The sequence below is a fragment of the Pelodiscus sinensis genome, chromosome 5 (genome assembly GCF_052426305.1).
Source record: "Pelodiscus sinensis isolate ZL-2025 chromosome 5, ASM5242630v1, whole genome shotgun sequence".
Classification (NCBI taxonomy): Eukaryota; Metazoa; Chordata; order Testudines; family Trionychidae; genus Pelodiscus; species Pelodiscus sinensis.
The window spans coordinates 69,283,591-69,299,225 of NC_143056.1; the positions used below are offsets into that span (position 1 = coordinate 69,283,591).

The window sequence follows — 15,635 nt, forward strand, 5'->3', positions numbered from 1 at the left end:
AGACCTCTCTCCCCTAACACCAAAAAGTCCTGCAGTCAAAGGGCTGACCTGAAAAATAGAGTAGTAAAAAAAAAAAAAAACCCTGTTCTACCCTAACGAATTATGACAGAGGTGCTCTCTCTTCCACTAATATAGAGGAACACTTACAGTACAGTCATTATAGATGCTGATGGCATTTTAGCTGCCCTCTGATATTTCTCTTTCTCCTGTCTGTAGACTTTTTGATTGCCTAGTGGGTGATGTTATATATAGTAAATTTGTGATCTAGTAAACAAGCACATTTGGAAGAACTCTGTTTAAAGCACTGCAGCTCTTGCCCTAACATAGCTTCATGTTTGTTATTTATCTTCAGAAAATGAAAAACACTGACTTTGATGACTGGAAGAACATCAGAGGGCCACGTCCATGGGAGGATTCCAGGTCTTTTCAAGAGCAGCAGCAACAGCAAGTTCTTCATTCCAAGCCATCTTGACTGTGTGTGCCTATTCTGGTGTCTTTGCACAATCACTGCTATGCCAGTGACTGGACTTCCTTACTTTCTCATCCTGTGTCCAGGGACAAACATGGGCAGGGAAGAACCAAGTTGACAGGTGGCTTTACTTTAGATCAGTCTGAGACAAAATGTTAAATAAAGATCTTTATTCAAGTGCATCTGCTTGCATATAAGCCCATAGATTGTGTATATTAATTCTTAATAAAGATCAGCTCATTCTTTCATTGAGGATGCAAGTGTTTTCTTTCAGTATTTTTAATTGCTGCTTGTCAAAATCTTTTGTGGGCTTCAGTGGGAATTCAGCTTGTCAGTACCACAAGTTGTCATCCTCAAAAGAGAGCGAGTTCTGCAGCCTAGATTTGTGTGACCAGATGTATCTTGGTGCAGAGAGCTCATGTGTGATCTCAGGCATGGGGCTTTTAAACTTGGAAGGTCTCTACAGGCATAAGAGCTGTGAAGGAACAGCACACACGTTTGGATAATAATGCTCTTGTAGTTTATTTTCAGCACCTTGCCAATACACTAATCAGGTAATGGTTTTAATAACATTCATTTAGCTGTGGTCAGAGTTCTGTAATCACTTTATTGATATGCTGTGGTGGGCAGTAACTTTCCCTGTGGAAAAGCTCAGTTTAACTAGCAAGAGCTCTTCCTCTGTAAGACCCTTGCTATTTTTTTTATATGAGCTAGCAAAGCAAAGCAATACAATCTGCTTAGCCCAATATGTGGAGTGCAAAATCTCCCAGTGCGCATACATATAGATTTAGGGAGATTGTTTACCTGTAATTGGCTTTCTTTATAATCATCTTTGTGTGAATCTGTGCCTTCATGCACTAATAAGTAGAAGCTGCTTAGCAAGTAGTTATGGTAAAGAATACTCTGCAAAGAATACCTATGTAGATCAGGATGGACAATAATTTTCAATGAGGGGTCACTCCAAGAATTTGGTAAGTGGTCAGGGCCCTCACTTTTCTACAATATTAATGGAGGAGGTCTGGAGTCTGAGACAGAGTTTGGGTACAGGAAGGAGCTCTGGATAGAAGATTAGGGTGCAGGTTTGGGAAGGAGTTTGGTTCAGGAGGGAGTTGTGACCATGGGGAAGGATGCAGGAGCCAGGTGCAGGGGTTTGAGTGTGGCAGAGGATTGGAATATGGGAGAGGGAGCCAGGTGCAAGTTCTGCCTGGAAGATGCCTACTGTAGGTGGCTCCTAGCCGGCAGCCTGGCAGGACCCTTGACTTCTGTGGCCTCACATGCTGCTCCAAGTGGCTGGTTGCTGGGGCCAGCCTGTGTGTTTCTGCGCTGCACACTTCCCTTGATGGGAGGGGGGATATCTGTGCCCTGCCTCTGCCCCCAGAACCATCCTCAGCTGCAAGGACAGTGCTTGCAGATGTGTGCAGCACACAGAAACTAGCTACTTCTCCCCCCGCCTCCCCTGCCCCCCAAGAGGCACCAGCATGCAGAAACACACGCTGGCCCTGGCAGTCATCCTCTTTTAGTAGTGTACGAATACCCCATCCCCTTCGCCTCTCTCCCTCCACCATCCCTGCCTTCCCCATCCCTCTTCAGGGACCCTTCTGACGATAACAGGAAGTCTCCCGTCTCCCCACTATTGGGGTGGTACAAAAAGTACTGGAGGAGTTCAGGGGCAGAGGGTTCTATTCCCATTACTTCCTAACTCACAAAAAATCAGCGGGATGGAGGTCAATCTTAGATCTACGACGCTTCAACCAGTATCTCCGCAAACAAAGGTTCAAGATGGTGACATTAGCTACTATTATTCCAGCTCTTGACAACAGGGATTGGTTTGCGTCCCTCAACTTGCAGGACGCCTACTTCCACATGACAATCCACCCTGTGCACAGGCGTTTTCTACATTTTCCAGTGGGTCCCAAACATTTCCAATGCAAGGTGTTACTGTTCAGCCTTTCATCAGCACCCAGGGTCTTTTCAAAGACTCTGGCTGTCATGGCAGCCCACCTTTGACCATCGGGAATAATCATATTTCTTTACCTCGATGACTGCCTAATCAAGGCACCTTCATTCGCCGACGTTCTGCAAGCCACCAGTATAACCAAGGCTATATTCCAGACACTCGGTCTCATAATCAATTTTGAAAAATCATCACTAACTCCTTAGCAATCTCTGGCGTTCATAGGTGCTTGTCTAGATTCAACTACCACTCGAGCCCCAAAGCAGAGTTCAGTCCATACACAATCTCGTACAAGCACTCTCTACGAGTCCCAGAACCTCCATACTTAGCTGTCTACGAATACTCGGGCACATGGTAGCAACCACATATGTGGTACCCAATGCCAGATTACATCTCAGACGCCTACAACTCTGGGTAGCCATGGTCTACATCCCCAGCAGGCAAGATGGACACAGAATGGTCTCCGTTCTGTAGAAGCTATTTTATGTTTAGCTAGAAGCCATCTTGTATATCAGAAACCATTTCAGCTTTTCTCTCAAGCACGTAGACCAGAGTAAACTTTCTGTCACCCCGTAAGAAGAGGCCTACAGGATGGGCTATTGGTATGTGTTAATTGGGCTGGTTGGGACAGGAGATGTACTCCCTCGTACCTGTCTGCCATCTTGTTGATAAGGCTTTGTTTTTCCAAATTTAATTGAGAATTTCTGTAATTGGATGCCCTGATGTCAGACTGTTTGGTTAAGGGTATAAAGATACTAGGATTGATTGTATTAAGCAGCTTTACTGGGCCCGGCTTTGCTGGGACCACGTTTGGCTCACTTTGCTTTACAGATCAATAAAGCAATCAGTTGTTAGCCACCTAAACAGAGAGGAGCGTGTTTTTGCTTTGACAGTTCCACGAAATGTAATTCAATCATTAATATGGTGGACTGTCCCTGCAAACATGTTAGTTGGGGCACCATTTCACCGACCCCAGCCCACTATGGAAATAACAACCGATGCATCCATTGTGGGGTGGGGCACTCACCTGGGACGTCACCAAATACAAGGGAGATGGTCCGCACAGGAAGTCCTACTCCATATCAGCCTCCTCGAGCTAAGAGCGGTGTTCAATGCGTGCAAACGTTATTACCCTCATCCATGGACGAGTAATCCATATACTCACCGACAATGTGACGACGGTGTTCTATATAAACAGACAGGGAGAAGCTTGATCGCATTCCCTTTGTGCAGAGGCAGTTCGGCTATGGAACTGGTGTATCCATCATTACGTTACTCTCACAGCATTGTACCTCCCAGGCAGGGACAACACCACAGCCAATGCCCTCAGCAGGCACTTCATATTACAACACAAATGGGAGATTCAACATGATGTGCTGAGGATCATCTTCACGAGATGGGGACTTCCTGTCATAGATCTCTTTGCAACACATCACAACGTGAAGTGCTATTACTACTAATCCAGAGCGGATATAGGACCGGGATCTCTGGGCGATGCCTTCCTACTCAGCTGGAACCATCACCTTCTCTACACCTTTCCTCTGACTCCTCTACTACTGACAGTTCTAGAGAAGGTGATCAGGGATGCGGCAACAGTAATACTCATAGCCCCCTTCATGGCCTCCCTATCTATTTCGCATATCACCGTATCCGCCATACAATCTCCCCAGGAGACACGACCTGCTTACTCAATCCCAGGAAACACTGGTGCATCCTCAACCAGAGCACCTCAATCTCACGGTATAGTACCTAGTTGGTTCCACCCGACAGAAAACTCCTGCTCCCAGGAAGTCAAGCACATATTAATACATAGCAGATGACCCGCTACCCGCTCTACTTATCTCCACAAGTGGCGTCGATTCCAATCTTGGTGCATGGACAAGAATCTCGACCCTTTGTCCCTTCCTGTTCATCACATCTTGGACTATATTCTGCACCTCAAGACCGCTGGTCTGGCCATCTCCTCAATCAAAGTACACCTAGCCGCTATCATGGCATTCTGGCCTCCTGTAGACAGCTATTCCATTTTTAGCCATCCGCTCATTAGGAGGTTTATGAAAGACTTAGCAAATCTCTTCCCACAGTACAGACAACCCCCTGAACCGTGGAACCTTGAGTTAGTTTTGGACACATTGACAAAGTCCCCCTTTGAATTCCTCGCCACTTGTGATCTTCCCATACTAACCACGAAGGTTGTCTTTTTGGTGGCAATAACGTCGGCACAGAGGGTAAGTGAGCTAGCCACCCTCTCGGCTCTCCCTCCTTACACAGTCTTTACGTCCTTCGTCCCCAACCTACATCCCTGCCAAAGATAAATTTGGAATTCCATATTAACGAACCAATAGTTCTTCCAACCTTTTACTCTAAACCACGCTTGTCAACCCAACATGCCCAACTTCACAACTTGGATGTTTGCCAGGCGTTAGCCTTTTACATTGACAGGACACAAGACATTCAGACATCTCATCTACTATTCGTCTCCACCTCTGAGCGTTCTAAAGGCCAACCACTCTCAGCACAATGCATATCGAACCTCATAGTTAAATGCATCGCTCACAGTTACTCTTTACAAAACAAGCCACTCCCATGGTTCCTGCGAGCCCATTCTACTAGGGCAATGGCTACGTCCACGGCTTTTCTCAAGGGAGTCTCCCTTGGGGACATCTGTCATGCAGCCACGTGGTCATCTGGATCTACCTTTGCCAGACATTACACCCTTACTAACATACGTATAAGTGACTCAGCGGTTGCCTCAGCAGTACTCTCAGCCATCATATGGTCTTGTCTCTGAATCCCACTGCCTTACCACAGGCTACTGCTGCGAAGTCACCTACAGTGGAGCACCCATGGGGACACTATTCGAAGAAGAAGAGGAAGTTACTCACCTTTGTGCAGTAACGATGATTCTTTGAGATGTGAATCCCCGTGAGTGCTCCACAATCCGCCCTTACTCCCCACTTCAGAGTTTTTTATTTTATTGTGTCTTTCAGTTACTTGGCGATTAGGAGGAACTGGCAAAAGTTGGACTGTGCTCTCAGAAACAGCGTGAACAGCATGAGACAGTGAACTTGCATGCGCGGTCCGGCGTACTACTGCTAACAAATCTCCATTCTGTGGCACCGGGACCAGCCCGACACCTACAGTGGAGCACCCATGTGGGGGACACATCTCGAAGAATCATCATTACTGCATGAAGGTGAGTAACTTCCTCATAGTGGTGTCACTCTGCTGTGTGAAGAGGCACCCCAAACTGCCTGTAGAACTAGTTTGGGGACTCCTCCTCCATTCCCACTGTCAGTGCTCTAGCATCAGGAAACATTGTCCCACTTGCTGCTATTGGTAATCTGCATGTAGATCTTCTGAGCACTCCAACACCTGCGGAGGCACTATGGGATAGTTGGGCAGATAGTTTCAGAATGTACAAACTCAGGTAGTGTGACAGCTGTGACTGCATAAACATATTTGACACACAGTTATAATGTGAGAAAAGATGACAGATGTGTGTCAAACTGGTTACAGAAAACACAGTTGTACTTCTAGTGTGGCTGGACCCTTAGGTATAGGGAAACTGAAGTATGGATAGAGTAAGTCCAACACTTTCAAAATAACTCGTGATCTTGAGTGTCTAACCTGAGACACTTTGCCTGATTTTTCAGATGTTTTGAGGACCCACACACCAGCTGACATCAGTGTGAGGTACAGTTGCTCTACATTGGAGGATAGGGACATAATTCAAAATGACCTTAGCAAGTTAGAGAAATGGTCAGAGGTAAACAGGATGAGGTTTAATAAAGAGAAATGCAAAGTGCTCCACTTAGGAAGGAACAATCAGTTCCATACATACAAGATGGGAAGCGACTGTCTAGGAAGGAGCATGGCGGAAAGGGATCTAGGGGTCATAGTGGACCACAAGTTGAATATGAGTCAACAGTGTGATGCTGTTGCAAAAAAAGCAAATATGATTCTAGGTTGTATCAACAGGTGTGTTGTAAGCAAAACTCGTGAAGTCATTCTGCCGCTCTACTCTGCACTAGTTAGGCCTCAGCTGGAGTACTGTGTTAAGTTCTGGGCGCCACATTTCAAGAAAGATGTGGAGAAATTGGAAAGGGTACAGAGAAGAGCGACAAGAATGATTAAAGGTTTAGAGAACATGACCTATGAAGCCAGGCTTCATGAACTGGGCTTGTTTAGTTTGGAAAGAAGATTAAGGGGGGACATGATAGCGGTTTTCAAATATGTAAAAGGGTGTCACAAGGAGGAAGGAGAAAATTTGTTCCTCTTGGTTACTGAGGACAGGACAAGGAGTAATGGGCTTAAAGTGCAGCAGGGGAGGTTTAGATTGGACATTAGGAAAAAATTCCTAACTGTCAGGGTGGTCAAATATTGGAATAAATTGCCAAGGGAGGTGGTGGAATCTCCCTCTCTGGAGATATTTAAGAACAGGTTAGATAGACATCTGTCAGGGATGGTGTAGACGGAGCTTGGTCCTGCCTTGAGGGCGGGGGGCTGGACTCGATGACCTCTCGAGGTCCCTTCCAGTCCGATTATTCTATGATTCTATGATTCTATCTCTGAAAATTGGGCTCTAGATCGTTCAGGTTAGGCAACCCAAGAGTAGAGGACACTTGCAGATTTTGGCAGAAGTGACTTGTTCAAAGTTAGCCATTGAATTAGTGGCAGAGCAGGGAACAGAATTCATCATCTGTGTCTCTGATTTCTGCTTTGACCTCTAGACCAGCGGTTCCCAACCACTGGTCCACGAGCCCCTCTCTGCCAGGCTGTGGCACGTGGCCAAGACACCTCACCCCCCAGATTTTATTTAGCCCTCTCACTGGGATTCCCCAGGAAATTCCCTTCTCGCCCACTTACCCCTGCAGCAGCAGGGTGAATAGGGCGGCGGGCAGCTGGGTGTGTTGTAGCTTGAGTCAGGACTGCGGTGAGGCTGTCCCTACTAGGGAAGCCTCAGAGTGGCCCTGGTTCTACCTCCAGTGGCCATTACATGGCTAGGCCAGCGGGGCCACATGGAGTGTAGCTGCTCTGGCCCGTGAGGCCAAGTGCTACTACACTGCCCCACCCAGTGGGCCCAAGTGCCCTGTCATGGGCAGCTGCTCCTGTGACCCCATTTTCTTCCCTCCCCTCTCAGCAGAAGCCTCCCCTGGCCTCTAGCTGCTCCCAGCCAGCAGGTACATACATTATTATTATGCATTATAAAGTACATAGGAAAATATGAATGTACAGAATGTGTCAGCATTGTCAGACCTGTTAACTACTGCCTCTTTAATTCTGGTGCAATTGAGGCAAAATGTTTGGACTGGAGAATACTCTTCAGCAAGTATTAGCAACTATTGTTTTTTAAAAATGTGTGTGCGCAGCAGTTTTTCAAATTATTGTTAACCATCATGTCCCCTTTCCTTTGATTTGCCTGAAATACCATGGGCTAAAGTTACCACAATGAATATGCAAATATTTCAGTGCTGGTCTGCCAACAGTTTTTGAATCAGTTTGCCGGACCGCAGTATAAAAAAGGTTGGGAACCACTGCTCTAGATTATGCTCGCTCACAATCTGTGCGAGCTTGCATCAGATGTTCAAATCGTGAGGAAGAAAATAGCTTGTAGTGTTGGGTTTTCCTTAGTTTTGATTTTATGCTCTAGTGATCAGTCATAAGAGACATCTAAAAGCACAGACGAGATTCCAGTTGGGGTTTTGAAGAATGAGGTGATATGTGTTTTGTCTCCAGAGGGCAGTATTTCCTTGTAGCTTTGTACTTTATTTGATGTGACAAGGCTCTGCAGAAATGCCTACCATCATTCTCCTTATGCCATTGTTGAAATTGGATTATTAGTAATGGCAACACATTTGCAAGGGAGTGTTTTGTTAAATTTTTACTTGCAGAATCCTAAGTAACAGAAGCAGTGTTGCCATGCTGGGTTTGGAACTAAGCTCTATCAGAGATTACACTCACTTTTAGGACACACTAGGAAATCCCTGCTCCGAGTAGTAGCCCTTTACAGTAGGCTGGTAGGCCAAGCAGGTCTTGGTTGGTCCTGGTTCAGAGTGGAACAAGAGAATTCTGGGAGTTGTAGTTCCCTGAGGGATACCAGAGAGTGGTAGGCTGAGCTGCAGTAAATGGTGGGAGAGCAGGATATAAGAGGCTGAATGGGGCCAAGCTCAGGCTGGGTGGGGAGTTCTTTGCTAGAAGAGTGGAGGATGCAGGCAGCCCAAGAGGAGCTGTGGAAAAGGCCTGTGAAGAGGCAGGGCACAGGTTGTCCTTGGGAGGAATAAATCATGAGAATTGAAAAAAGTGTCTGGTAATGCAGTAGTGAAGTGAGACCTGGTGCGAGTTCTGGATTTTTTTTCAGGGCAAACCTGGGTGGGGCAAGGGCTGTTCTTTGGGAAGGGTCAAGGAAGGAAGTGGTAACTTTGGGGAGAGCTAAAGGCTTATTAAACCTGGAGAAGGACTGAAGTTTGATTATATATTTTTAACTTGGACTTCTTGTTTAGCCTTAAGTGTAGAGAGGGAGAGGGGGGATTGCAATTGAGTATGGACAGAGGACTAAACACCACATCATTCTACTAGCTTGGCAAGGCTGATGTTGAGGAAATAGAAACTAGGACAGTTTCCAAGTTGCCTTGTATTGTTACAAATTGTAAATAGTTGCACAGTATAAAAGTGCGTATACGCAGCCAATCATAGTGCAAGGAGGTGGCTTGATAGCCTTACATACCAAAGGCCATTATTCACCAAAATGTTACTCCATAGGCACTGACATTGCAAACTGCCCTCACAAACCAGGCTGCTCTTTTGCCTCAAACCTGCCCTGTTGAGATCCTCTGTAAACTCCAGAGGGTAATTCAGTGTTCAGGCCCCTCAATCCTTGGTTCCTTCACTGAGTCTGCCTGCAGGCCCCATTGGCCAGAATGGTGAACCACGGTCACTGGGAGCGGCGAGTGGCCATGGTAAATAAAACACCTGGGGGCATGCCAGAGACTAATAACCCTGCTGAACCACGTCTGGCCCGTGGGTTGCTAATTGCCACCCATGATGTAGAAGAAAGAAAATGCCCTGTGATTAGCACCCAAAGTAAGTAAGACCGTAGAGGTCCTTCCAGGGATCCACTTCCAGGGATTTCTTCAATAGCACACTAAAGAATGTGAGCCATTTCGGCTGGCATGTTGGTGGCAGGAAATATCTGAAGGTCCATAGCAACCAAATTATGGATTTGGAGGTGTGTCAGGCATGGCTAATTGAATAAACTGGCTGCAGAAAGAGTAGGAGTAGCTATGTGGTGACAGATGCACTGCTCCTTCAAAGCCTCTCCTGCAGACTGATGTGGGAAGAGCTGCTCATTACAGTAACCCCTTTTAAGAAGCTGTCCAGGGAGTGGTTTTCTAGTCTCCTCCTTTTACCTCTTATTGTGTAGGTCTGGAAAGAGAGAGAGTCCTAGCTCCATGGTCCCAGTAAGAAGAGAGTTGTATGATTGGATCCCGCTGATGTTAGCAATGGCATGGGAGTTAGGACATGGGTGTTTCTGGGAAAAGCGAGAGATCAGTTGAGGCAGGGCTTCTTGGAGGTTCTGGTTCACTACCGACCCCTGCAGACTGAATTGTAAGTCAATCCTATGTCATGCAGTTAGTGGCTCCTGTGTCATTTGCATAGCCCTAGAAGAAGTAACATTCCACCTTCCCTCCAGATGAGTGCGATATGCAAACAGTAGCATATTGTGTTCTGCATCAAACTCAAATACAATGAAAACTGATTATAGTAAGCTCTTGCAATCCCAGGCTCCACTGGATATGAGTAAAAGGGAAAGCCCCCAGTTCTCGCTGTGCACTCAGTGCATCTACACAGCAGGTTTCAACTCGAAATAAACTACGCAACTTGAGCTGTGCTAATTGCATAACTTAGGTCGAAATAGCTTATTTCAAATTTGGGCAGGTCTACACAGCACTTATTTCGAGATAGAGAACTCTTCCCCCAACTTCCCTTACTCCTTTTCTACAATGAGGGTTACAGGAGTCGGAGTAAGAAGTCCTCCAGCTCAACATTATTTTGACATTATGTCGAAATAACTGCTTGTGCGTAGATGCAGACTATGTTTATTTTGGAATAATGTCCATTATTCTGAAATAATGCGGATGTGTAGATATACCCTCAGAGACCTTTCATTCTTGAGATGCCTCCCACAATTTCACATCCATGAATGCAATTCCACCTGTGACAGCAAGACAGAAGTAATGGGCTAAGACAAGAAGCAATGGGCTTAAACTGCAGCAAGGGAGGTTTAGGTTGGACATTAGGAAAAAGTTTCGAACTGTCAGAATGGTTAAACACTGGAATAAGTTGCCTAGGGAGGTTGTGGAATCTCCATCTCTGGAGATATTTAAGAGCAGGTTGAATAGACATCTCTCAGGGATGGTCTAAACAGTACTGGGTCCTGCCTTGAAGGCAGAGGACTGGACTCACTGACCTCTCAAGGTCCCTTCCAGTTCTAGTGTTCTATGATTCTATGATGTTAGTGTAGACAGGGCTCTGCTGTTTTAACTAAGCTGTCAAAGCCTTGATTACATGGGGTCTTCCATTGTTGCTAACACTACTGCACTGAGCTAGTGGGAGCACTGATAGGAATTGCTTCTTAAAAATCCCTAGTGTAGACTCATCCCAAGTGAATTAGCAAAGTTGAACCCACTTGGCAGGTAGTCATCCTCTAACAGCGAAGTGCCATGTTCCTCTAGGATTATTGTTGTGGTACATACTGCAAACACACGGCATATTGCTGGAGACCACATTGTATTTTATGTTGAATGCATGACTGCCTCAAAAAGTCACCATATTGAATAGGCCAGACATCATGAGCTATGGAACATTCTCTGCCTTTGCTTTCAAGAGGCTAGGAGACAGCAAGACTGATGTCATAAAAGTCTGAGTTTAAACAGATGTGGGGGTCTTCTTACTGACCAAGCAGAGGGACATGACATTTTCTCCAAGAGCAGACCATGCTGAAGGATTGGATGGATGGCCTTGCCTTGTCAAGGCCTTAAATGACTGATGGACAACGTCTGGTATGTTTAATAAGCATATCAATCTATTCCTCTGTGTGATTTTGTCCTGAATAAATGTGCTTGCTTTGGAAGAGCTGTGTGGTCACTGGTAAGAACACAGTCATTGTCCTCAAGAAAAACAAAGTGCCTTTAGGCCATCTGGCTTGTTATACCACCATGAACTTCTGGGTACTGCAGCCTAGAATCTTGTTCTGGAGAGAAAAGGGATGCAGGACCCTGCCCAAAGAGAGGTAAAGGCTCGAGGCCTGGAAGCTGCACAGACATCCCTAGAGCTAAGCACAGTTAGGGGGCTAAGATTCAGTTACCCTGAAACTGTGACACTTATCTCCCCATTTCCTATGCCTGGGGAGAAAAGAAGTTGCTGTAACCTCACAGGTGGAGCAACTGTTCCAAATGTGGAGTAAAGAGGAGATGCCACTGCAACTGCTTTGCTTTGGGAGTAAATTTACAGCTTTCTAGGAGCAACTGCAGTAGAAGAAGAGAGACCCTGGCACCACCTCCACAGACAAGATCTTTTTCCAGACAGAACCACTCTCATTAGAGTACGTCTACACAGCAGGACTAAAGTTGAATTAAACTACAGAACTTCAGCAATGTCAATTGCGTAGCTGAAGTTGAAATAGCTTAATTTGGCTTTTGGTGCTGTCCACACAGCAGGAAGTCAAAGGAAGAGCACTCTTCCTGTGATTCCCTTATTCCTCGTGAAATGAGGGTTACCATGAGTTGGAGTAAGAAGTCCTCTAGCTCGACATTATTTCGAAATAAAGGCTTGTAGTTAGACGCACTCTATGTTATTTTGGAATAACGCCAGTTATTCCAAAATAACACTGTTGTGTAGGCGTACCCTCAGAGTGAAATCCTTGTGCAGACTCTATGGTGAACAAAATAATTGCTGAGATTTTCTCTGTATATCTAGTCATTCAGTTCCTCTGAGAGAGACTGTTTTTGAAGTGTCATAATTGGAACAAACCTAGGATTTAGTTACAGATACCTATATCCTGCAGGTATTTTTGCTCTAAGCAATAAAGACTACAATTTGGTTTTGTAATTTGTGAGTAAACACAATCTGTTCATCTTTACGTGGCTTCCCTTCTAAAATCCAGCTTCTAAATTGACCGTTATTCCTGAGGTGGATGTTTTCCAGATATCTTATGAATATTACTTTTGAAGTGATGGAATTGCCTTAGTATCATGTTAAGAACTGATGTGCAGAGCCAGTGTGATCTACAGCTTTGTTCAAACTCTGACACGTAGTATAAGGACATTTCGGAGCTCAGCTTCTTTATCCACAATTTGCTGTGAGATGAGTCCCATACTTATTGGATGTGTAATTAGGAGAGAAGATTAAGTCCTATTTGTTGCTCTACCGCTTGGACAATTACTGTATCTTTCTGTGCCTCAGTTTGCCCCTCTGTAAAATGAAAATAATAATAACACTTCCTGCCATGAGAGGTGAAACATTCTTTTAGGGGATCTGAAGTGCGAATAGAACCTCAGAAGTCAGTGCAGAGAATTATATAGCTCACACTAAGGAGAGGGATTTCAGAGTTCATGTTCAGTATGGCCACTTATTTGTACTAACCTTTTCAAGGGCCCTTTCTCAAAGTTCAAATTATGTCTGAGATACTGTGGGGCAATCTAATAAATGCCCAAATTATCATTTAAAAATAAGTGTAGGATCACAATGAAAAGCAGATGAGAAAATTATTCAGGCTCAATGTTAACATAAAACCATGTAGAGACAAGACTATAAAATCATTGTGAAAATTTGCTGGTAACCAGCCATGGAAGAGGTAATGTGGGGGTGATACGATCAAACAAAGCAGACGCAGTAAGAACTCCTTGCAGCAGTGTTCTGTATTAACTGCAGAGGCTGGGCGATCAGAGAGGAAGGGCTTTGATTTACATATCTCTGTCCTTATTAAACAGGACAACATTATGAAGGGGATGAAAACAGAGCTTTGAAGAGTGATGCAAAATGGCTTTTGTAAGGGATAAAGGAGAAAATGGTAAAATGACCAAGGCTTTTCTATACAGAGCTGTTTTCATAATTAGCAAAATAAAAGGGACAATAGCTACAGTAAAAGAATCTTTGGCCATACTCTGGAGAAGAGTGGACGTGTGCACTGAGGTGGGGGGTTGGATTTTCTTTCTTTTTGTAAAGCTAAAAATAATCATCTGTGACTCTCATACAAAGGGAAAGCTGGCCCCCTCTCTGTAAAGCGAGTGAAAAAAAGATCGAGCCATGGGTCTTCCATAACAGGAGCCAGCACGGCATGACAGCCCTAGTAGAGAGAGCATCATAAGTGCATTTTGCATGTTCCGTATGTGCCAAAATAGTACTTTAAAAAGAGTTAAAGTTAATGGAGTGTCTCTCACTCATCAACATACAAATTATTCAGCCTGGGGTAAGGGAAGCAAGAGAAGTACCAACCACCTTAACAAGCTGCACCAGGAACCAAAATGATGAAAATCAGTTTGGGTATGAGCAAAAAATACCAGCTGGTTTTCACAGGAAATATCAGAATAGAGAGGGTTTGGGGTTTTTTAAATTTATTCTGAAAATATTCAGAGATTTTGGTGAAAAACCAACTATTGTTCCCTCTTTCTGATCCTTTTTTTCTGCCATGCAGTCGTCATTGTGTTGCAAAACAGAGAGGGAAAAAAGAGAAAAGAAAGGAGAGGACAATAAAAAAGCAAAGGCTTGGTTTTGTCAAAAATAAAACATTTGTATATGATTTTTTCACAGACTCTTCCTTTAAAAAAAAAGAATAGGTCATTATTTGTCAAAATATTTTCAATGGAAAATGTCTATCCATTTGTACTCTCGAGTGAGGTTGAGGGAAAAAGAAATCCAACATTGTTTAAACCAGTTAAGGAAGGAAATTGCTCAGAGGCAGGTGTTTGCCTGTAGCTAAGCTTTCCCTTTTTGCAGGGAGCTGCAGTCAGCCTCTGCCTCTCACCCAGTGGTCAGTCTCTGAACTGAATTAAGTCTTAGAGGAACAAAAACTCCATACAGACTTTGTCCCAAGGTTTATCCTTGCTACAAGGACACAGTCTCTCACACCGCCTAGACAGTCTCTCTCACAGCTGGAATTGGATCAACAACATTTTGTTTATTGAACATGTACGTTTGAAATCAGACTGCCCACGGACAAGCATTCAATATTCCTCCCTGATGTTTGGAAAAGTTAGGGAAGTGTGTTTGAAAACCAAGCAGATAAAGAGAAGCTAGCTTCACCCTGCAGTAGCAGCAGTTATCACTAGTTTATACTGAACACTTTAAAATGCTGTTCTACATTGCTCTGAGTACACTTCAAAACAAATCTCATCACAGGTAACTGGAGACAGAAAAAACAAGGAGAAGGGGACAAAGAGGGACTATACTGCATACTACTGTAAAGGCCCCTGCACAGAGCATTTCTCCACCGTGGCCCAGCATACAGGGAACAAAAGCAAAAGGGGACACACAGAGGAAAAAACTCAAACAGCCCTTAATTCAAAATGTCTCTTACAAGTCTAAGGAGATGCTCAGTCTCCCAGTTTCTTCTTGATTTATGATTTGGGACAGGGGACATTTTTTTTCATGTTCCTGGATATGGCTGGAAGGGAAGCAGGAATGAGAGCAGAGACCAATCCCCTGGCTTCCTGTGCCTCTTTAAAATGCTCCTGATCTAGTGAGTTAGCTCAGTCCCTTCTCATGTGGTTATGTGTGGTCACAGCTCATTTTTTTAGCGGAGAGCACAATGGCACAGGTGCCATAGAGAGAGCCAACAAGTGGTAAGGATGGGAAAAACCAGGGATGAGAAGGGATCCTGCAAATACAAAAGTGAGGGCTGCCAGGAAAAATGCAAAGAATAGACTAAAGACAATAGGAACCCAGATCTGGAGAAACAGAGAGCTAGACAGCCTGCAGAACAAAGGAGGGTGCTACAGGAGAAACCGATGGCAACTGAGTAGGCTTTACGAGAAGCTATAGAGGACATTTAGTTCCAAAAGACACGTTTTTGGATACCGTGGATTAGAAGGGTAAATTGCTGCTCATAGTAAGCACCATGGAGCAGGACCAGGATAAGCTGTGGGCCCAGTTCTGAAAACGCTAGAGAAGACGGCACTCACACCTCTGAGGGATGCAGTCTTGAGAGGGAGA

General features: G+C 44.7%; 1 protein-coding gene across 1 annotated transcript in view; it reads left to right on the top strand.

The window, feature by feature from the left end:
• Positions 1–717, top strand: part of COX16 (cytochrome c oxidase assembly factor COX16) — a 51,027-nt gene extending 50,310 nt beyond the window's left edge. The window contains exon 4 of the mRNA XM_006130310.5: positions 353–717. Coding sequence (XP_006130372.2) covers positions 353–472 — 120 coding nt within the window. The 3' untranslated portion in view covers positions 473–717. The remainder of the gene's footprint in view (positions 1–352) is intronic.
• The last annotated feature ends 14,918 nt before the right edge of the window (positions 718–15,635 follow it).